Source organism: Numida meleagris, chromosome 5 (genome assembly GCF_002078875.1).
Source record: "Numida meleagris isolate 19003 breed g44 Domestic line chromosome 5, NumMel1.0, whole genome shotgun sequence".
Classification (NCBI taxonomy): Eukaryota; Metazoa; Chordata; class Aves; order Galliformes; family Numididae; genus Numida; species Numida meleagris.
Window position 1 is genome coordinate 32238645 of NC_034413.1, and position 22098 is coordinate 32260742.

The window sequence follows — 22098 nt, forward strand, 5'->3', positions numbered from 1 at the left end:
CAACACTCTGCTCCAGCACACAGCCCTCAAAAGCTGGGGCACTGCCAATTCAGGAGCTGCCCACCCCATGCCTTTGCGGGGAACACATGGTGTGACAAAGCACAGCAAGGTGAACCCATGCCCTACCCACATGGGCTGTCAGCACACCCTAAATACAGGCCACGATGTGCATGGAGCCCATGATGCAATCTTTGCTGCAAGGGCACTCATCATTTTTCCAGCTGTACGTGGCACGGGGATGCTGGGCAGTGCCACGCAGCCTCACACGCAGGCTTTGATCCAAACAACCAGATGTGGAGAAACTGGGAGGGCATGTAGTCCTAACAGCTCGTTAGCAGGAACTGCATGGATAGCATTAGAGAATGATGCTGATTTATGGGATGGCACAAACTGCCAAGCCCGGAGATCTCAGGTCACAGGATGCTGGGGATGGGAGAGCAGATATCTTAAACTGGTCCACTTCATTTCATTGCTCAAGGCCAGGCTGGATGGGGCCCTGGGCAGCCTGATCTGATGGAAGGTACCCAGCCCAAGGCAGGGAGATTGGAGCTGGGTGGGCTTTAAGGTTCCTTCCAACCCAAGTTCTATGATTCTGTGATCATTTCTCTGCAAGGAACACCAAACTTTTGGCTGAGAGCTTGTCCCTCCTGACGACAAAAGGGCTTCCTTGGCAGCCAGCCCTTCAGTGGGCAACATTTTCTTTGCTGAGTCCAAATCCTTCGGGGACATCAGCAATGCAGCTGATTCACCTCCGTTTTGGATGACATGCGGGATTATTAGCCCTCTAATAGCAAAATCTGTTTACCACATTGGAAGCCCAGCCATACTCCTATAGCTTTGCCATCTCATTTGCTAAGAGAGCAAACTCAGCCGGGTAACAGCCTGATTAACTTGTCCTTAATCAGGGTGACACCCACAAACAGCAGCTTAGAGAAGTGACATATGACAGCAGGGACTCTGGGGACGCAGAGCCGCTGATTCAGGAAAAAGCACAAGGTGCTAACCGTCAGGTTATTAACGATAATAAAGCACCAGGAAGAGCTGAGCAGGCTGCTGGGTGCTGCAGCATTAACCCAACCAGTGCCACGGCGGGTAAGGATGGCGCCCATGCACGGAGCTGTGCCATGAGCTGAGAGCAGCATCTTGCAGCCAGGCTTGTGCTGGCCATTTCTAATCCATCCAGACGCACAGCCTGGGACGTAGGGTCGTAACCCCAGGGCTTTGCAATTTGTAAATCAGTGGTTTGTACCATTGGGAAACTCCTTATAGTCTTGAAAGTGGAAAAGGAGGTGGGAGGGGTGCTCATTTAAATTAAAAAAGCCACCTGTGAGCTCAAAAGGGAATGATGCACCGCGTGCACGGAGCACTTACATGCAATGCGGACGTACGCCCTGCGGCTCTTCGTGGTGCCTGCGGAGCTCCAGGCCACGCACTGGCACCAGTAATCCTCCAAGCCAAAGAGCTCCTCCACCTGCTGCCGGGACACCTCGATTTGCACCTCCCGCACCACCAGCCCTGCAAGGGACAGACAGATGGTGTCAGTGGGGTTTGGGGCTGGAGGGATACCACGGGCTGTGGTGGCTTCCACAAAGCAACGTCCTCCAAGGCTGAGGAATGGATGCGATGATGACACAGGTAACACCGAACGGCCAGGACACCGTCTGCAGGGCGCTGGAAAACCCACAGCTGAGGATGCTGAGGTTTCAACAAGGGCTTGATGCTTATCAGCTGCTCGTGATGGGGCCATTGCCAACAGGAGACATGAATGGAACAGGAGGAAACACACACTACAATGCTCCACGCTCACTTTGATTTCTTTCAAACCTTCTCTCCTCTCCCTTCCTGGCTGCTCTGCTGCTTGCCCACCACGTCCATGTCCCCGGATAAAACTCGGAGCCGCTATTTATAAAAGGGCCCCGAGTTCACTGCCACACAGAGCTGCACGCTCCCCAGATGTAATTCTCTGAGCTCGCTTCCAGCGCTGCGAGGAGCAATTACTGTCTCCCTGCTGCCTTCCTATGGCATAGCTGACAAACAAGGAAATATCACTCCTTTTGCCAGCAAGGGAAAAAAAAAAACAACAACAAGAAAAAGCATTTGGGCCAAGTGCTTCTGAAAAACCAGGGCTCTCAGAAGGCGCTGACCTCCAAAGGGACGCTCTGAAACCTCTCATCTCATCTGCAAGCCCCAGCCAGGTGGGATGGGACATGCAGTGAGGAGCGATGCTGCCTCTGTTAGCACCAAGAGCGAAGATGCTCTACCTCCATAAGTGCAGGATGAGCTTAGGAACCACACAGCGCCTATTTAACTGGCTTACACACAGCAAGACATGGCTGCTTTTATGGATGGTCCCTATTCATCCGGCTGAATTATCCTCTCTGACTTGGCCTATTTTTGCTTTCTTCCACATGAGATGCTTTGGATCTGATGCAGTCAGAGCTCTACAGAGCTAGACACATCATCTTAAAAGTTAATTTTCTTTACAAGTCTCTTTTTCCAGGCTTTTAACCGAGGGCACCTGAGAGCTGTGGACACCTGGCCGTGCTCACCCATTGCATCGTGGCCACCTCCCTCTGTGCCCTTTGCAGCAACATCCCCCACCAACAGCAGGCACTGCACATGCACATCTTTAACACAACAACCCGTTTTAGTTCCAGCTCCCTCTCTCGAGGCAGATATGCCCGAGCCCAAACATTTTTTACATGCACGACATCACCTCCGCGCTGAAGTTACTGCCAGGTTTGCACCAAGAGCAGCAATATAATCCTTGAAGTCTGCATGAAGGACACGCGCAGTTTCCTCCCCAAAACTGCTCGCATGCTGGCCCAGAGCTACATCATGGAGAAAAGCCAATGGAAAATGAGCCCCTAGAAAAATTTCCCTATAAGAAATGGGCAAGCTCACGCTGCACGGAAGCCTCCTGCCATCTCAAGGCTGGTTTCTCCAACTTTGCTCATCAGCGCTCTTCCCCTCAGCACCTGCACCTTTGCTTTGACCCAGTCAGACACTATAAATAAACAGCCCCTCAGTCACTGGTGGGCACCGATTTGCCCTAGAGCAGCTTGCCTTCATACCCTCAACCTCACCATCCTCATGCTGCTGGTACCCAAAGTCCTGTGGGGCTTGCAGTGCCCCCAGAGGCACCTCCCCACAGTGGGAGGGTGGATGAGGAGAAGGCAGCAAGCCCCAGGCTCCTGCCAGCCCATGCTCACTCAATATTCCCACTGGTAGCTCTACTCCTAATTAAATAAACCAGTCTTCCTGCGTGCTTTCGATCATCCTTCCAAAGGTTGAGCAGTGCAGCACAGCTTTATCGAGCTGGAACTGGAAGCACGGAGATGCTCATGAAACTCAACGTGGCGAGAGCAAGCCCCACACCGGGATGGGATCTGCCTCTCTGTAGGATGGAGCAGGCTGCAGAAATGGTGAATAGCCAGGGAGGATGGGGAGGATGCTGAGGGATCCACTGAAATGTCTAAAACACCTCCTTCTTTCCTCCCTGTTTCAGATCTGTCCACTGAGGCATAGGAGAGCTCAGCAATCTTTGCACCCTACCAGTTCTCATTACCCATTAAATATCTAAACATTGCACATCTAATCTTTCTGTGAGTCTGACTAAGCTGCTGGCCTTTACCATACCCAGTGGCAATGAGTATTGCCTACGTGTTGATGAGGCATTTTGTAGGAAAGCATTTCCTTTCCAGCAGCGTTAAACGCACCGATGCTGCAACCTGCCAAAGAGTAATTGTGCACATGACGTGGCTTTATTTGGAATGGCCTCACAACCCCTCTTCGCTAAAAGCAGCCCCTCCAAGCTCTTCAATCCCTCCTCTTCTCCAGCCTGTAGTCATGTTTGCCGCCAGCTTGTGAAACCCTTCTCCTTTGGTTTTATTTGGTATTTATTGCAGGGTTAATAGTCTGCTCCAGATAAGGAAGCCCCATGGATTTATCAAACAGTGCTATAGCAAGTCATGGGATTATTCCCATCTCTGAATATGCTGCTAGGTTTCCACCACAGTTTCTAGCATGGAAATTTGGTGGGGGCTTGTTTTCCACCAACTTTTCTCCATAGATCACGTCTCAGTTGATGGGACCCTGGTGATGGCACCCAACCACACTAAACACAAGCCCTCCATTCCATGGCCTGGCTTTTTGTCACCTCTCGAACCTCTCTGGCCAGCTCCTCAGAGCTCCTCCTGTAGCTGGAGGCTTGGACGACCTACTCTAAGACCCAACTGGTCAATAAGTCGCTTCTCTATGGGGTTCAGCTAAAGTAAGTGCTGTGGCCCATCTCGTTCATGGGCAATGAGCCTGGAGGGACAACTCCTCTTTCACTTGTGGTATGGAATGGGAGAAAAGTTGTGCATGGAGCAAGGAGGTGGAAAACACATCTAAGTGGCTTCATGAGGCTGCAGCCACCTGGGAATGACAAAATTAATCCTGAAGAGACCAGCTGGAGGAGAATAATCCACAGCATGGACACACAACGGGAGAAAGAAACCTGGAAAGGAGCAAAGACCGGGAAGGTCTCTATGTCAGCCTGTTAAGGTACGACACAAGAGCGGTGGAGAAATGCCTGGAAAAAATAAAGGGGATGGGCAAAGGATGTGCTCACCTGTGACCTCATCTAGGCTCTCGGTGGTGACGTGGTCATTCTGGTTTACCCACTCCCCGTTGCACTTGAAGTAGATCTGGGTGGCAGGGTTGGCCCTGCAGACCAGCTCCACAGGCTTGTTCTTGACGATGTAGGCGTCCTGCGGCTCCCTCAAGAAGTGGGGCAGTGTCTCCGCCGGTGCCGACGGGAAGGAGTCAGGCAGCACCTCGCTGTACTCCAGCCCTGCAATGGCAGCGAGTGGCCATCAGTCCCCACCTACCCAGTCCCATTGCAAGTCCGTGTCCCATGGCTTTGATTCTCAATGACACACACCGCCACGTGCCAACAACCAGCACCAGCCCAGGGCAACGCCTCCAGAGAAGAAGAGGAGCAGAGGACCTGGGAAGCCAGATGAGGTGTGAGATGGGGAGGAGGAGAAAAACCCAGCGTGCCAAGGAAACAGGATGGCCAAGCTGCCTCCCAAGCAAAAATCAGCAAATCAGCGAGTGAAAAAAAAAAAAACAACCAACACACGAGGTCAGTCGTTTAAAATCCATTTAGGAAAATTGACTTTCCATTTCCATTTAACACAGCACTACGGGAGAGCAGTAGGACATTTGTCATAATCCATTAACTGCTCTTTTGGAAACAATGAATTAAACTCCAGGCTAATTCCTCTCTCTCTGGCTCTCCCCAACTCTCTGGCCATTTCGCCCCTGAGTCTGTTTACTGGCTTTGATTTTCTCAGTGCCCCCTGAGTGCACAGGACACAGGGCAATGTGTGCACAGCACCAGAGCAGCAAATGCCACCTCTTTTGTTTTAAATGTACAGCTCCATTTTGCATCCACTGAGCTGTTGTTGCCTTTTTTTTTTTTTTTTTAACTGCCTCTATGTCATAAACCTAAATTTCCTGGCAAGGGGTCTGGCAGAAGATAATCCAGCGAGCTGGCAAGAGAGGCAGCCAACAACACTTAACTCAAGGGCTGGTGTGAAACCTCTCTGCCATCCTGCAGTAAGCATGCCGGGCTGGGTGGCTGGGGTTGCACACAGAGCATCCTCCCCAGACCACCATAGCAATGCTCCCATCACCAAACCATGTTCCTCAGCACCACATCCACACATCCCTTGGACACCCCCTGGGATGAGGACCCCACCACCACCTGGCACAGCCCATTCCAATGGTTCTCTGATTGTGGTGGGCTCTTTGTGGCTGGACTCATAATGGGGCCACCCCCCAGTTTGCACCAGGAGCAAACAAGGGAGGCTGATTTCTCCACCTGTCCTGATGCTTTCTCCCTCCCAGGAGCATGCCATTTAAGCTCCAATGGCCCCAAAGACCTGCAAAGAGGCAGCTCGCATGGCAAGGATTTACAGCGCAGCAACCAGACAAGCCATAAAACTCCCAGCAGTGACAAACTAATAAATATTTTAGAGTGCTCTCCACTGGCTGTAATCACAATCCCTCTGGCAGACGTCTGCAGGGGTTCCCACCTGAGGATGCGGACGCAGGCACCTGTTGCTGGGCCAGTCTTAGAGGGTGAAAGCAGAATGAGGGCACGACGTGGTATTTCCCAAAGGGATATTGGCTTGAAGGGATCCCCGAAACTGGTACCCACTGGCAGATTTGAGCGTCTGCACTACTCTGGTCACACTGAGGAGCCAAGAGGGGCTTGGGGCAGGAGAAGGAGAAGGAAGGGCCCAAACCCTGATCCCAGGTGCAGTAGAAGCAGTGAGATGGAAAGGGAGGAGGGGAATGGGTGCTGACTCCTCTCCAGCCTCCTCTCCCTGATCCCCTCATGGCACGTTTTAATCCCATGGGTTTGAGATGGATTATCTGCAGCATCTGCTCCCCAGGGAGTCCCTTGCAGATGTTTGCAGCCAGCGCTGCCAGCAGGAGAGAAGGTCAATGGCCGGGGCAGCAGCAGCATCCCGCTCCATGAGATAGAATGCTTCACATCAGCCCCTCCCCATCACCCAAAGTGCACGGCACAGGGCATGGAGAGATCGGAAAGCACTTGCCCAGCTCGGGCACACCTCCACAGCACAGTGCTAAAATCCTCCCTCCTGCAATTGTTATCCTTGCCAATATTTGGGAGATTACAGGAGCATTAGTGGCGGCAAAGCCCGGCACCCATCACCCTGGGCTGCCCGCAGGAGGCAGGGATGTGAAGTGGGGATTAAGCACCAGGCTGGGAGCTAGGGCTTCTCCTAGGCTTCTCCCCTAAATTGGGTGCCTGGTTGATAGGAACCATGCAAGGCCTCCAGGCATTACCCTCCCACCGCACTTATGCAGCTGCTCCATCCCCCAGGATGCTCCAAGAACAAAACGTGGACCACAGCTGCAGGTGCCCCAGCCCAAGCTGAGCACCAAATCCCCACTGGGGCTGATGCAAACCGGCGTGAGTGCAGGCAAGCAAGCCAGGGGGACACAGCAGGCTGCCACCATGTCCCATGAGGGATACATTGCCTTGCAGCCCGAGCTTGCACTCTGCTGATGCAAAGCTCCAAGCTCATTAACTCATCAGTGCAGCACGTTAACCTCTTCCTCATTGGGACAGAATCACAGAATCCTAAGGTTGGAAAAGCTCTCAGCTCAGCCAGCCCACCCCCCCCTGCCCACTGAGGCAGTGCCACATCTCCTCGGCTCTGTAACACCTCCAGGGACGGTGACTCCACCACCTCCGTGCTGCCAGCTCTTGCGTGCGGCCACGGCCCCAGGGCAAGGGACAGGGTGGCAGGGACATCTCGGCGGCTCCCCAGACCATCCGGCTCCCCGCAGCAGGCAAATGTTGTAATTAGAGAGTGTGCAGTAATGAGGGGGTGCTCCCAGCCAGCCCTAATTACACCCTTGGAGAAAATAAGCAGATACCTCTCCCAGCAAAATTAAAAGCCTGCAGACGGACGCCCGCGCCATGCACCTTTATTACACAGGGGCTGGGAGGGGAAGGGAAAACAGAGAAAGAAAAGTCTGTGCTGAGAAATGGGTGGGACGGAGGAGCCGGGGTGTTTTGCATCCAAAAAAACCCCACACTTCTCCAACCCTAAACCACCCTTTCTCATTGCAAAATCCCTTGGACACATTTTGGTGCAGGGCATCTTGTGCTGCTGCTGTACCCCACAGCCCCCACTGATGGCACCCAGACGGCGAAGGCACTGCCCCAAGCCCTGAGCTGGGAGCAGACAGCACCGTGGTGTTCATGACACACTGTGCCCAAGCACACACAGAGCTGTCACACTTCTGTTTATCTTTCTGATGGTGATAATCCCAGACCGGCTCATTTCTCACCATACAGCCACGTGCCTCACTCTGCCCCGCACTACCCAAGCAAGAGAGAACAGGAGGAGGAATTACGGAGCAAATCCCTGTTATATGCTATTGTGCTCGGTGCCTTTGTGCTGCTTTATGCGTTTCCTTCAGGGAAGTGGTGATGTTTGAAAACTATCACAAGATTCCATCTAGCTCTGGTTCTCATTACGGGCCCCAGCACCGCTCTTTGTGCTATTTTAATTCCATTGTTGCATTCCCCTTGTATCGCTTGTTCTGTTTACCGAGCCGTGGTGCTATTTTTAATGGATATAATAATTAGGCGGACTTCATTTATTTGCTTTGGCTCCTAAAAGGAAGAACGCCAGCAGCAGACAATGCAGCAACGCGCTGTGTGTTCACACGGATGGCACGCACTGCGCTCCCGGTGCGAAAAGAACAATAACTTCTGCAAGAAAAGAGAGAGGGGGAAAGAAAACAGGGAGCAAACGGGGACTTGCTGCCACTGTTGGTCCAAAAGAATTGTAACTTGTCATTCAAGTTGCGCTAAATTGGCGCAGGACCAAATCTTTCCTCGGGACTACACACACACAGGTCTCCTTTTTGGGAGAGCTGTTTCCCAGTGCCAATGGCAACACTTGGGATGGGGTGTTCCTCATGGGGGAGACCGATGTCCATCCCGTAGTACAGAGCATCCCAACACCCAGACAGGAAGAGAAGATGGCACGAGCCCTCCCCAGCACCCTGAGAACACAAAGAAGCATCCTGAAAGGCTGCTCCTTCCGTGCCAGGCTGCCAGTGGGAAAAACATAACACCTGATGCTAAAAAGAAAGGGAAAAAAAGGCTGGTTCCGTGCCCCAAATTAACTAGAAATTCACCCGGAGGAGCAGCATCGTGAAGAGCACTTTATTAAATGGTCTTTAAAGTTGCCCTTAATCTTTCAGATTTGTTGCTATGATCGAGAGAAGCATACGTGGAGGATGGGAATATTGTGCTGCTGTTCTTTCTCTGCCCTTTCCCTCCCTTCTCATTTGGCTGTGATAATACAGGACAAACAGAAGGGAAAAAGGGGGAGGGAGAGATGGGGATAGAAAAAGATTGAAGGAAAAAAATGAAATAATCCCTGATGCTGGCAAGGAAAAAGCTATTGACATTTGGGACAAAACCACTGGGGTGTTCAGAGCCACAGGACCCAGAGCCAGTGTAGCTCTTTTCTTCCTTTCCCACCACTGCCAGTTTCCACCTTTTGACTGTTTTCTCATCCCTGACTCACTCGTGGAAGCTTTCTGCACAAAGCCAGCCCTCGCTGCCCTTCCACCTTTTCTTCTCCCCGTTCCCACAGTGCCGCATTCCCCTTTCCTCCCTTTGTCCTGCCCCCCCCTCCACGACCCAACCCACTCCCAGCTCCCACAGCCCCCAGCAGAGGTGACCCCAAAGGGACCTGAGATAGAAGCTCCGTGCACAGAAAAAGGAGGAAAACCAAACTCAAAGCACCGTGCCCCCCAATCTCACCCTCCTTCTGCTATCAGTCCCCGTGCAGGAGCATTTCCATCACGGTGGTGACGAGTTGATGGCTGGACTAGATGACCTTAGTGGTTTTTTCCAACCTTAATGATTCTATGATTCATGCTAATTGCTCTACGTGCGGCACTGCTGCAGGTGACAGCAGGCACCTCAGCGGCACCTGGCTCTAACTCACTGTCAGCACCAATAAATCATCGCTCTGGGCACGGGGCATGGGGTGCTAGCAGCAGTGGGACCCCAGCAATGTGCTTGTCTTGACATGTGGCCCTGGTTGGTGCTTAATTGGGAGCATGAAGCCAGAGAGGGGATGGAGGGATAGAAGGATGGAGGGGACCGAGGGATGAAGGGGATGGAAGGGACCAAGGGATGGAGGGGACCAAGGGATGGAGAGGAGGTGCTGCTGCTATAACACACTGCAGGGGGACTTTGCAGAAGCAAAGTATAGGGAAATGACCCACTCCAAACAGCTTTACTGCAGCCTTGAGGATAAGCTCCAGCCACCCAGCGTCCCCAGGCTGCCTCAGCCTCAGCTGAGGGGCTTAGCCTCAGAAACCCTCACCTTCAGAAAGCCCCACGGGTCTGCCCTGGGCCTGGTTAACCCCACTCATGCACCAGGCAGTGCTGCACAATGCTACAGTGCAGGAATTGCACTGGGCTCTGCAGCCTCAGCAGCTAATTGCACAAAAAGTGTTGCACAGCAAACAAACAGCAAGCACATTGCTCCTGAGCTGCTCCACACCTCCCATGCCAATTAACTCCCACCAGGCTTTGAAGTTTGGTTCTTGGGGGGCTCTGAGAGTGCCCTATAAGCAGGGCACGTGGTGGGAAGCACTGCTCCTGTTCCAGGAAAGCACTGCAGCAGGGCTCCTGCTGGCTGGGGGGGCCCATTACGGCAGCAACTTGTGCATCCAACCTGGTACATAAATTACTAATGTAAATTAATGGGTAATTGCAGCCCTTTCGTCCTAAATATTTAAATTATTTAACGGGCAATTAAGAGAAGGAAAGAGGAAAAGGGGCTTCACCCCACAGAGGTAGAGAAAAAAAAATAAAGCGAGACCAAGAACAGCCACATGTGCATAGGTGCAGCTCCTCCGGAGCCAATGGGACAGGCATCATCAGTGCAATGAGCTTCCCATCCTCAGCAGCAGCACAGCCCATAGAGATGGGTGAGACTGGGCTAAAAAACCATGGGATTTCCTCCTCCTCCTGCCTCCAGCCCAAACCAGCCAGGGATATTCCCACCCTGAGTGCCAGAGGGGGGCATGAAGGAAAACGTCCCTTGAGAGAAGACGTCATGTGGGAAAAAGTCACGGTAACAAAGCAATGCGTGTCCGGGGACAGCACAGAGGGCAGGGAGACGCGGCCAGACAATAGTGAATAGCCTGCAGATTACATCCTGAACTCGCAGCCTCCTGGGAGTGGGGTTATAAAAACCCTTTTTATTTTGTTTGTAGTCCAAAACAAACAAGTACATAAAAAGCCAAGTGCGGAGGAGCCAGGCAGGAAGCGACTAACATCTGGGAAACATCTGGATTGGCTGCCCCGCATGCCAAGCACCAGTGTGGTACCTGCACACATGCTTCCAGCCAGCACCATGCCCAGCCCCACTCCCCTGCCCTAAAAGGGCACTTCTGGGGGCAACTGCACCGCAAGATATCCCAAGCATTGCAGCCTGCAGGCTTTGAGCACTGTAGGACACACTGAGCATTGCAGGATGCCCCAATACAGGATGCTCTGAGCATCGTAGGACACCCTCTTGCAAAGCTTTGAGCATTGCAGGATAACCTGGTGTAGGGCTTTGAGCACTGCAGGACACCCTGAGCACTGCAGAATGCCCTGAGCATTGCAAGATGCCCCACTGTGGGGCTTTGAGTACTGCAAGTCACACTGAACATTGCAGGACGTACCAATACAGGATGCCCTGAGCGTTACAGGACACTCTTGCAGAGGCTGAGCACTGCAGGATAACCTGGTGCAGAGCTTTGAGTGCAGCAGGACACCCCAGTGAAGGATGCTCTGAGCATTGCAAGATGCCCCCATTGCAAGGCTTTGAGTGTTGCAGGACACCCTGAGGATTGCAAGACACCCCAGTGCAGGATGCTCTGAGCATTGTAGGACATCTTCAGTATTGTGAGATGCCCCATCGTGAGGCTTTGAGCGCTGCAGGACACCCCAAGCACTGCAGAATGCCCCAGTGCAGGATGCCCAGAACACTGCAGAACGCCCAGAGCCGGAGCTATTCTCTTCTTTCTGTTTCCCACCCCCTGTTCCCATCACTCTTCACCTAGGCCCTGCAGCAGAGCACCCAGTGGCAATTAATGGGAAGAGCCCACTCATTCCCCAGATGCAGTCTGGGCAGCCCCACATCTTGGAGCCCTGCACTGGATTCCCCACTTCTCTTAGCAAGTGCCTTAATGCAGCTTTGGGGGTGGGAGGAAGTTAATGGAAGGCAAAGCTGATTACAAAGAACAATGCAATGACTCAATCTGTTTCTTCTCCCTACCTCCATTGTACCAAAGCTCTTACATTTAGGAAGGGTTCAAGCAGGTGCTTCCATGCACAATGGGATCACCTCTCCGAAGGAAGCAGGGAGGGCCCTGGGGACTCTGGGGCAGGACTAGACAAAACCCACTGACACAATCCCACAGAAGAGCCTGATGGTCCCACATGGCCTTGGCACCTTCCATTCTTCCCCTTTTCCTCCCTCCCTCTGCAACCACTTTGGAGACTGTCAATGTTAAGGCCATCATTGGGGTGCATCAAACTCACGGTGCCCATGCTGCTCTCCATGTCAGTGGGGCTCCGGTGAATGGGACCCCACAGCCTCACAGGGCTCAGTGCCCATGCCCCAGCCCAGAGCCCCGTTTACAACCCAGCCAAGGGAGCGCTGACAGCTTAACGAGTTCTCTGCTTCTCATGTGGTGCCTCCATATTTACAGTCTGAAAGGGCGAGATGGGAGCTGGCAGCCCATCACCCGGCTATCTGCTCCTGCTGCCGTCCTGCCCACATCCCGGAGGTTCCAGGAAGCCATAAAAAACGATTGCTTCTCAGCTCCTTCCGCCTTCCCCCCACCTCCAGCTTTCTCTCTCTGCTCTAAAAACAAGAAATACCTCTATTTGCTTATTTATGTATTTTTGCGGTGGCGGTCATTTCTTTTTCACACTCACCCCAAGGGAAAGCATCAACTAATTGATGCAGGAAACTTCAGAGCAATCACATAGATGTGCTGTAGGGGCACCCAGTGTTGAGGTCCCATCCATCCCTGCTCCCTCCGTGCCTGGGAAGGGAGCAGGAGGCCAGCAGCTGCCCCCGTGTGAGCATTACTGCTGCAGGGAAATGCCTTTTGGCTGCAGCAGTGTTCCAGCCATCAGCACCATGCACACCAGGGAGAGAAGCGCCTTCCTCTGCCTCTCAGTTCAATGTGCAATGCAGAGGCTGGTGGGGAGCATGCTATGTCAGTCGGTGCAATGCACGGGATGACATGCAATGCCCTGGTACACAATACATGGGACAACACGCAATGCCCTAGTATGCAATGCATGGGGACAAGTGCAATGCCAAGATGTGCAATGAAAGGGGTGATCTGCAATGCCAAGGTATGCAATGCCAAGGAGTTCAACACATAAGAGAACATGCAATGCCAAGGTCTGCAATGTCAAGGCACGCAGTGCACAGTGTCACGCACAATGCCAAGACTAGCAAAGTCCCACGTGCCCATGCATGGAGCAGAGGTGACAACCTCCATGCTCTGTGCTTCTTCAGGATGAATGGGCAAGGAAGCGGGGGAGAGGGGGGGGAACAGCCAAGAGACGAGCTCAAACCCTTCTGGCCCTGCCCTCCCCAGTGCTTGGATGCAGAACGCAGAGAGAGGGCCCTGGGTGTGCTCTGCCCAGCCCCGAGGCTAGGGGCTGTACCCCTTCGCTGCCTTTCATTACAGCTGCGGCTGGAGCTGCCGGAGCTGGACGTTCTGGTAGAGCCGGTCAGGAGGAGAAAATCATAATAAAAACTAATGGGAAAAAAAAAAAAAAAAAAAAAAAAAAAAAAAAAGAGAAAAAAAAAAAAAAAAAAAAAAAGAAGAAGAATGAAGAAAAAGCAACACCCTTCCAACGTTCTTGGTTTCCCCCGGCGCGCTGGGGCAGGGGAGCAGCGGGACGGGGCTGCAGGAGCTCCTCTCCCTTCCGCCCCTCTTTATCTGTGCCTGGGGCTCCCCCGGCGCCTGCCGATAATCAGGAGAGCATTCGAAACCCCGGCGCCAGACAGGATCCTTATCTCGAGGAATGCGGGATGGGGGCTGCCCCTGCGACAGCTCCGGGACGGGAAGCGGGGGGGAGGAGAGAGAGAAAAAAGGACTCCCCGCTTTGCGCTCCGCGCCCCGACGGGACGGCCGCACGGGAAGCCCAGCCGCATCCAGGTGAAGCGGGCCTTGCCTCCGCTCCCCCCGCCCCAAGGGCTGCGCGTATTACCGGGAGAAGGGGATTTAAAGCACACGGCGAGGCGCTGCCGGAGCTCAGAAGCCGCCGACGCCCCAAACAGTGCGGTTGGTGCCGGGTAGTGCCACTGCAGGTACCAGCTCGCCTAATTAGCCGGCAGAAGAAAGGGCTTCGTTTCAAACAAAGCTCTTATTTTATTTATTTGCTGACAGTAGCAGCGCAATCCCCTCCGGCACGCTGTGAAAGCAAACACGCTGTCCTCAAAACAAACCGCCGGGGGCTTTCGGGTTGTATCCTTCCCCCAGCGCTTCCCGGCTCTCGTCTTTGGGAAGGGAAAACGAGAGAGCTAACAGCCCGCGGCTCCCACGAGCGTCACGCAGGTGGCAGAGCCGGCTCCTCGCCTCCCTGCTCCTCCTCTGGGTGCTCCCACACTCCTACGCACCGCCCTCCCCATCGGGGCTCCGCGCACCCCAGCTGTCCCCCTGCAGACACCCCGCGCCTTAGATTGGTGCCGGGCACGCCAAATGGACCGACCACAGCCATCCCTGCGCTTAAAGATGCATCCAGAAGAACGTGGGGAGGGGGAAAAAGCCATCCCTAGGAGCAGGGAGAGAGCAGAGGGCTGCCGTGATTTTATTTGGTATCTTTATTTATCGAAGTGCTTTAAATAGATATGGATTGACTCTCTCAGCTCTGGTTATTACAGCTTGAAAGGGGAGCCAGAGGCACTTGGATTAATGAACACCAGGCTGCTCCTGGGGATGCTCGGCATCCAGAGCCACGCGGTGCCCTGCATCCTCCTCCTGGTGAGGGCACGAGGGTGGCACAAGCCCCCACCACACCAGGGTCTGCACCTCAGTGCTATCATTTGGAAAAAGGGTTGCTCCAGAAGTGCCACATCCAGAATGGTGGCCTGTCTAGGGACACCCCAGTACCCCAAAGATGACAGGTTCCTCAAACTCTGCATCCCCACTCCTCATACCTCTCTCCAAACGCCGCCAGCCATCTCCACCATTCACCTTCTCCATACAGTCCATGCTCACCCCCAATGATAAAAATTACTCTTTCCTAACAACAAGTTAGGCCAAAATGAAAGCCCTGCCTGAGTCTTGGTTGCCTCCAGAGCATTCTGCTCGCCTTGGACTGAACATCTCCTCCAGAAGTCTGTAGGACTGCAACCTGATTGCATTTCTTTCTAAATAAGCACTGGTGGAATTCAATTACTCCCCAAACGAGGCCCGATACCTCCTTCTGAAGAGAACAACAACTCCGTCCCACTTTCACTGACGTTCTGTCAGAAACGCTCTGGGTTTCTCATTCTAACTCACAAGCGTGGAAACGCAGCTCCTGCCCAAACTGGGCAGCACAGGAGCACTGCCTGGGTCAAGACTCACACCAAAACAAAACAAAACACAAAAGTTTTCTCTTCACCAGCGCTTCTCCATTGCTTTGTTTAACTTTTCCATCCCAAATTATTGAGCTTTTCCCTCCCTGCCTGTACAAACAAGGAGTGTGAGCTCACCACCGGGCTGCAACCAAAACCTCCAGCGCGGGTCAGCACAGCCAGGAGTGATCTCAGCTGCGAAGCATCACGAGGGGCAGCCGCATTCTCAGCAGCCCCAAAATAGATTTATACATATATTTTGAGCTAGAAGCGATGCCATCTCTCTGTGTGTGTTTTCTCCAGAATAAGCTAGAGGAACGCATGCTTTGCTGTCCCAAATCCCAGCTCTCATTCTGATCACCTTTTTGAGAAGAGGATGAGGATGCTCTTCATCCCACAGCCTTGAGACCACGCAGCTCCTACAAATGCCCCCTCAATTCCATTTGTTGCGACATGGAGGTTCAGATTGGATATTAGGACGCATTTCTCCTCCAAAAGAGCAGTGAAGCACAGGCACAGGCTGCCCAGGGAGGTGGGGGAGTCACCATCCCTGGAGGTGCTGCAGCCATGGAGGGGTGGCACTGAGGGACGTGGGCAGGTGGGGGTGGGCTGGGTGAGCTGAGAGAGCTTTTCCAGCCTTATCCTTCTTTGATTTTTCCTTTACACTAAGCAAGCCCACCCCAGCACACTGCACGGCCTCACCACAGAGCATCTCCCACCCCGCACACATGCGATAGGAAGCTCATCTTTCCCTTTCCTCCCATCTCTTCCTTGGCCACGCAGAGGCTCATTGCTGCGGAGCCACTTAGCGTTCATTAGCAAAGGACCATTTCCTTTTGCAATAATTACAGGCTATCAGCCAACGCACATCCTCTGCCATGACCCCAAGCCATCCTTCAGCTCCTCACCTTGCTCACAGCTTTCCCAAACTACCTACCAGCTCTCCACTCTGCATGACAGTGCATAATGGCCACAGCTATTGCAGCACCTGTATTCATAAACAAGCCGACCCCACGTGGTCCCATGGCAGCAGAATGCGAGCTGCTTTCCTACAGATTCCCAGAACAAAACGCTCACACCCACACGCTGTTTGTGGTCCCCAATGTAGGTGGCAAGTGTGATGCTGCCGGTTTATATTTCATTTTTCAGTGGGATATTAATAGATCCTTCTCTCTTCACCGGCCGACCAGCTCGCCTGGATAAAAACTTCAGTGCTAATTTCCTAATCAGGCAGCACTTAATTGCGAGACGTCTACTTGGGAGCTGAAGCGGGGGAGGGATGTAGACACAAACAGCACCAAAAAATCTGGATTCCACGAGGAAGTGAGGCAAAAAAAAAGAATTCTCCCCCCAAAACAAACAAAACAACCCAGACAGAGAGAAAAATAAATACTTTGGGTTCGTTTTTGCTATCTTGGGCACAGGAGCTTGGGCCACGGGGATGCTGTGCCCATTTGTTGGGGCTGGAGCACCGGCTCCCCACTGCCATCCCATCCCACACAGTGGTCCCCAGGGGCCGAGCAGATGGTTCCCGAGCTGACAGGCTGCACATAGCTCCAGCGAGCCACCAGGGCTCGTCTTCATGCCTTCAGTGTGCGGAAAGGGAGAGCCCTTCCCACCCCCCCCAAGCCAAAAGGGCTCACTGCTTGCCCCCTCAGTTTAGACCCTTCCTAAAGGCACTTTCAGCGAGTTCCCAGAGCTGGGTTGGAGGAGACCGAGTTCTGGCAGCAAGGTATGACAGAAATCCAAACCTTTTGGTCACAACCTCGATATTTCTGGCAAATCGGAGGATTTGGGGTTGCAATTTCCCTGCTAAGATTGGTGCTTCCACTGTCCAGCTCCCAGGGAGAGCAGCCCTTGGTGGTGCAGAGGGCAGGGACCCAGTAGGAGCTTAGGTGATGTTTTTCCATAGGATTTCAGTTGTGAGCTGCTGTGGTGGTCCCTTTTCCTCCTCCTGAGATGGGGAGGGGGCAGCTGAACCCTTAAACTTCCTTCCTCCACCCCCAGCAACACGCAGAGCCACGAAGGCAGTGCGACCTGGAAGATCTCCCTCCCAGCTCCAGCACTGCTGATTTCCAGGACATCTGGTCCCACTGCCCACCTGGGGGTGCTCTGGGTCCCCCCACGCTCTCCCGCACCCACCGGGCTGCAGGACCCGAGCTGCGTGACGCCGGCTCCTTTTGTTCCCCGCTGCTTTTAGGCATGCAACTTGACCCTCACAGAAACATATGTTTTGCATTCACTCCCGTCGGCTTTTCACAGCCTTCCCCCCCTGCCAGCATGAGCCCTTCCCCAAAAATCTGCCTTGCTCCCAAGCCCTGTGCCAGCAGGGACAAGCAGAGCAGCCGGTCCCTTGGGCATCACCCAGAGGATGCTCCAAGGGTGAGTGCCGGGGACAAGCGGCCCGCTTGCAAAAATAATATATCTTCTGACAATTTTGCAGGATCACCAACATTTCTCAATGCCCAACCACCGGCCCCCAGATCCGTGCGGCCACGCGTGGGATTCCCCAGCAGGCAGGACCGGCCCCAGCATGCCCCGCGCTCGCTGCTTTTGCTCCAGACTCCCAGGAACCTGCCCGATTCCCCCCGCTTTGCATAACCAGTTTATCCCAGCGTTTGTTTGAAAAACCCCTGTTAGTCACCGCTCAGAGCGAAGCAGCCCAGCCCTGCTTCCAGCTTCGGAGCTCGCTTTTCCAGCTTTGGGCTGAGCCAGCTGAGGTTTTTTTATGCTGTTGTATAAATGCTAGGGCCTGAAATCTACACTTCTGCATTTTGCTGTATACACATCCACCGCAACTGCTGGCCTCGGTTGCTTTTTGAAGTGACTCTGCAGGTTGCAACACAGCCACCCGGTGCCCAGGGAGGGAAGGAGGGCACAGCTGGGACACCTTAAGCCCGGCGCCGGGTCCTGAGGCCATCACAGCACTGAGTGCAGCCCTCAGTGCTCAGGAATCCTCCATGCATGCAGCAAAACAAAAGGCTTTCCAGCTTTCTTTGCTCAAAAAGGAGAAAGTTCCCCAGCAATACTCCAGCAGGAGCAACGCGGCAGCATCCAGGAGCTCCATAGGGGATTGCTGCTCCTCCGCTACGTTTGAATGCATTTTTCTCCCGAGTTACACACAAGGAAGGGAGAGAACAGCCCTGTGCCCTTTGAACACAGCTGCAGGAGGCACCCTTGGGCTGCTTGGCCCTGGAGAAGGGCTGTGCTGTTACGGATGGGACAGAGTCTGCAGGGTGGATATGCCCATGTCAGCAAACCTGGAAAAGCATAGCTGCTGGAGGCTACGCAACACCCAAACACAGCCCAGGCATGGCCCTTCCCCTCTTTAAACCTGTCCAGAGGAGCTGTGGGCTCCCACCTCCTGCCCCAGGAAAGCTCCCACGCCACGCAGCCCTTTCATCGCCGCCCACAGCACCCGCTGGGAGCATGCACACCCAGGCCCAGGACACTCACCCAAATGCTCCCACCTCAATGCCACGCAAGTGGGTTTGCTCTCTTCATCACCCATAAAGGCCAAAGTCACCACCCAAAGCTCATTGGGAACCCCCAAGGTCCTCACCTCTCCTCTCGTGGTGGTCGCTGCCCCACAAAGGCAGCCCAGCACTGGTTTAACACACGCTCAGTGTCACTAAATGGGATTTTCCACGCTTTCTCAAAGGGAAACAATCCCTCAGCTTTGGGCTTGGGAAGAAGGGGAATGGGGTGAGGAGGGGTAACCACACCAGTGGGACGGCCGCTAGCACGGGAGATGCTGGGAGCTGACTTTGTGCCCGGGTGGAGGAGAGTTTGGTAGGGACTGGGAGGATGCTTGCAGGCAGGAGGGCAGCCAAGCTCCCTTCCCTCCCCCTCCCAGCCAGAAAACTGGAGCAGTCCCCATTCCTTGCACCACAGCAGGAGCCACAGCACCTCCCAGAGCTGCTGCCCCAGTGCTCTGCTTCGCTGGGAGGATGAGGGAACACTTCTGGGTCCCTTCACTACCTCGCTGCGCTTCTGCTTCTTGCGTAACTGGGTACATTACTCTTTAATAAGTGTCTCAACTCTCTGTCCTCCATCTCCAGGGCAGGAAAATAACTAGCTAAATAAATAACATCATACTTTTCCCTTAAAACGGGCAAAGAGCAACAGAAGCAAACTGGCTCAAAACATTCGGTTGCCAAATGCCGGGGGGATTATTCCAGCCCCATCCCTCGGAGGAGAGCCTTGCTCGCGCTCCTCCCTCCCCAGCAGCCCTTTATCCGCACAAATCCCAAGGAAGCGTTTGGGGCAGCCCCAAATCCCGCACCTCCGGGCTCGGGGAAGGGCTCTGCTCTCTGAGAAGGGGGTTTCCGGCACCCAAAGAGCTTGGGCTGAAGGAAGAGGGGGAGGCAGGGAGCTGCCCTTCCCAAAGGCGTCCCCAGATTTCAAGCCAATAGAAGCATAAACCAACAGCCGGGGGGGCCATACTCCCCCGCGGCCCCAGCTCAGCCCCCGGGTCGGGATGAGCGCAGCCGAGGAGCGGCTCCGGGGCCGCCAGCCCGACGCATTCCTGCGCCGTGAGTCAGGGCCCGGCACAGAGCGGGGCTGCTGCATCGGAGCAACTTTTTGGGAGCTCTCTCTGCAGGCTGTGCATTTCCCAGCACTGATGCATCCTTGCTGCAGCTCACACTTTGTTTTTCCAGCAGGATGCGAGGAGCCGTGTCACCCTGATGCCACAGGCTCCCTGATCCTACAGTGCCATATGGGCAAAAGCTCTGGTTTGGGGGGAGCATCCCACACGGCACCTCCGGATGCATCCTCCCCAGTGCCTGCGGTGCAGGGGCTGTCGGCTGGCTCATAAGCAGGGTGCCTTGCACAAGGCAAATGACAGCAAACCACAGCGAGGCAAAGCAGAGACCAGGGCCGATGGGATCCAAAGAGCTGTGTGAGCAATTTGGGTATCCCCACAGTAGCAGCAGGCACTGAGCAAGGACAGGAATTCGGCTCTCAAACTGCAAACCCAAAGGGATGGGGCGAAGGGAAGGAGCCTCTGTACTGGAGAGGCCAAGGGACAAGGAGACAACATCGCAGAAGCTCCTCTGCACCTCAGGCCTGGAGCAGAGCAGGGGTCCTCGGGCAGCCCCCCGCCACCTGCCCATAGTGCCAGAATCGCAGCTCTTGGGGACAATGGGAACGATACCTACATTACCAGCAGTCTCCCCCAGTATGTTCTCCGGGAGCCGGCACAGAAAAGCCATAGCCGGGGGGCACCATCGGCACCCATCCCAGCATCACTGCCTGCAACCTCCATCCCATCTAGAACCCAGTGATGCACTTGCATCCCCACAGCATGCCCTCAGACGGCTCACTCGGGCAGGCTCAACCTGTTTTCAGCCCCCAGCCTCCTTCATTCCAAGCCCTGCACACAGGACAGACCCAGGCTTGCGGCACGCTCTCAGCCCCTCTCCTCCCAGGATTGAACCCAGACCGCATCCTCACAGCTCCCATACCTACAGCTACAGCCTCCAGCAGCCTCCAAGCTCAGGAGGTGTTGGTGAGTTGCATGGAGGGGTGAACTTATATATAGAAATTTATATATATACATACAAACATTCATATATATAAATATAGTGGAGGCTGAGCTGGATCAGAGGAGTGTTAACGAGAGAGGGCAGCAGGAGCGACGCCTGTTTGTTGCCTGCGCAGGGACTGCCGACGGAAGGGCAGCATTTCAAGTGCATCTCAATCACAAAATTGGGCTGCGCGCAGGAAACTTTGAAAAGCCATAGCAGAAAAATAAAAATTAAAATAAAAAAAAAAAAGAGAAGATCGCTGAGCTCCTCAGTCCCCAACAGCCGGGTTTGAGAGAAGCCAAGATCAAATCCAGCCTGAAGGACTGGCTGCTTGACCCGGCGGGACGCGACAGCCCGCGGCGTTACAGACAGCGATGGGACTGGTTTGGTTTTTGCGCATGGCGACGGAAAAACAGGATGAAACAGAATAAGATAACGGAATCAAATAACAGAATAAAGCAGACTCGCCCGGCGGGAGCGCAGCAGCCCGCAGCCGCCCCGCACCCTTCTCGGGGTGCAGCTATGGGGGGGGGCAATGCCCCCCACCCCGCTGCGCTCCGTAGGAAACACGAACCGAAACCCACGGCCACGAAGCCGCAGCGCTGAGCGTAGCCGAACGGCAGCGAACTTTTGCCAGCGCAGCCAAAGAGGTGTGTGTCCCCCCACCCCCCAAAATAAACAACTTCTCCCCGCAGCCCCCAAGCCCGCAGCCCCGTACCTGCGGCGGCCAGCGCCCAGCGGCGGTGCAGCAGCAGCGGGAGGAGGAAGAGGAGGAGGAGGAGGAGGAGGAGGAGGCGGCGGGCAGGCGGCATGGCGGAGCGCGGAGACCAGCGGAGCAGAGCGTCGCTGCCCGCCCGCCTCGCCACACTGCCGGGCGGCTCGCGGCGGCGGGGCGGGGAGCGGGGCGTGGTCACGTGGAGGGGCGTGGTCACAGCGGGGGCGTGTCCACGTGGAGGGGCGTGTCCACGGGGCGGAGCGTGCGATGAGCTGTGTCCGGCCTCAGCCCCGCGCAGCTTCCGCTCGGCTTCTTCGGATTCCCCACCCTGCTCCCCGTGCCAGTCTGCAGAGGGGGTGTGCGGGCAGCAGGGGGAGCCCCGCAGCGTTCTGGGCACGGCACAGTGCGGGCACCCTGAAAGGCGGATTTAGGGCAGGCGACTGCTCGGTTCCTGGGGTAGGGTGGTGGTTGCAGGGATGGAGGGGGGTCCTGCTGCTGGGACAGCGACTGCTGCCTTCAGCTTGGGTGTATGGGGAAGGGCATCGTGCTGGAAGAGGAGCGAAACAGCTCAGAGTGCCCGTTGCTGTTCCTGAGCGGAGGAGCCCCTCGGAGGTGGAGCAAGTGTTTTGTGGGGAATGAGTTTTAGAAC

At 54.6% G+C, this 22098-nt stretch overlaps 1 protein-coding gene across 2 annotated transcripts in view; it reads right to left on the minus strand.

Annotated features, from left to right (window-relative positions):
• Positions 1-21630, minus strand: part of UNC5B (unc-5 netrin receptor B) — a 29368-nt gene extending 7738 nt beyond the window's left edge. For both annotated transcript variants that reach the window (XM_021399840.1, XM_021399839.1), the window contains exons 1-3: positions 21453-21630; positions 4616-4837; positions 1372-1515 (exon numbers count right to left, since the gene is read on the minus strand). In XM_021399840.1, the coding sequence (XP_021255515.1) occupies positions 1372-1515; positions 4616-4837; positions 21453-21546 (460 nt within the window). In that variant the 5' untranslated portion in view covers positions 21547-21630. The remainder of the gene's footprint in view (positions 1-1371; positions 1516-4615; positions 4838-21452) is intronic.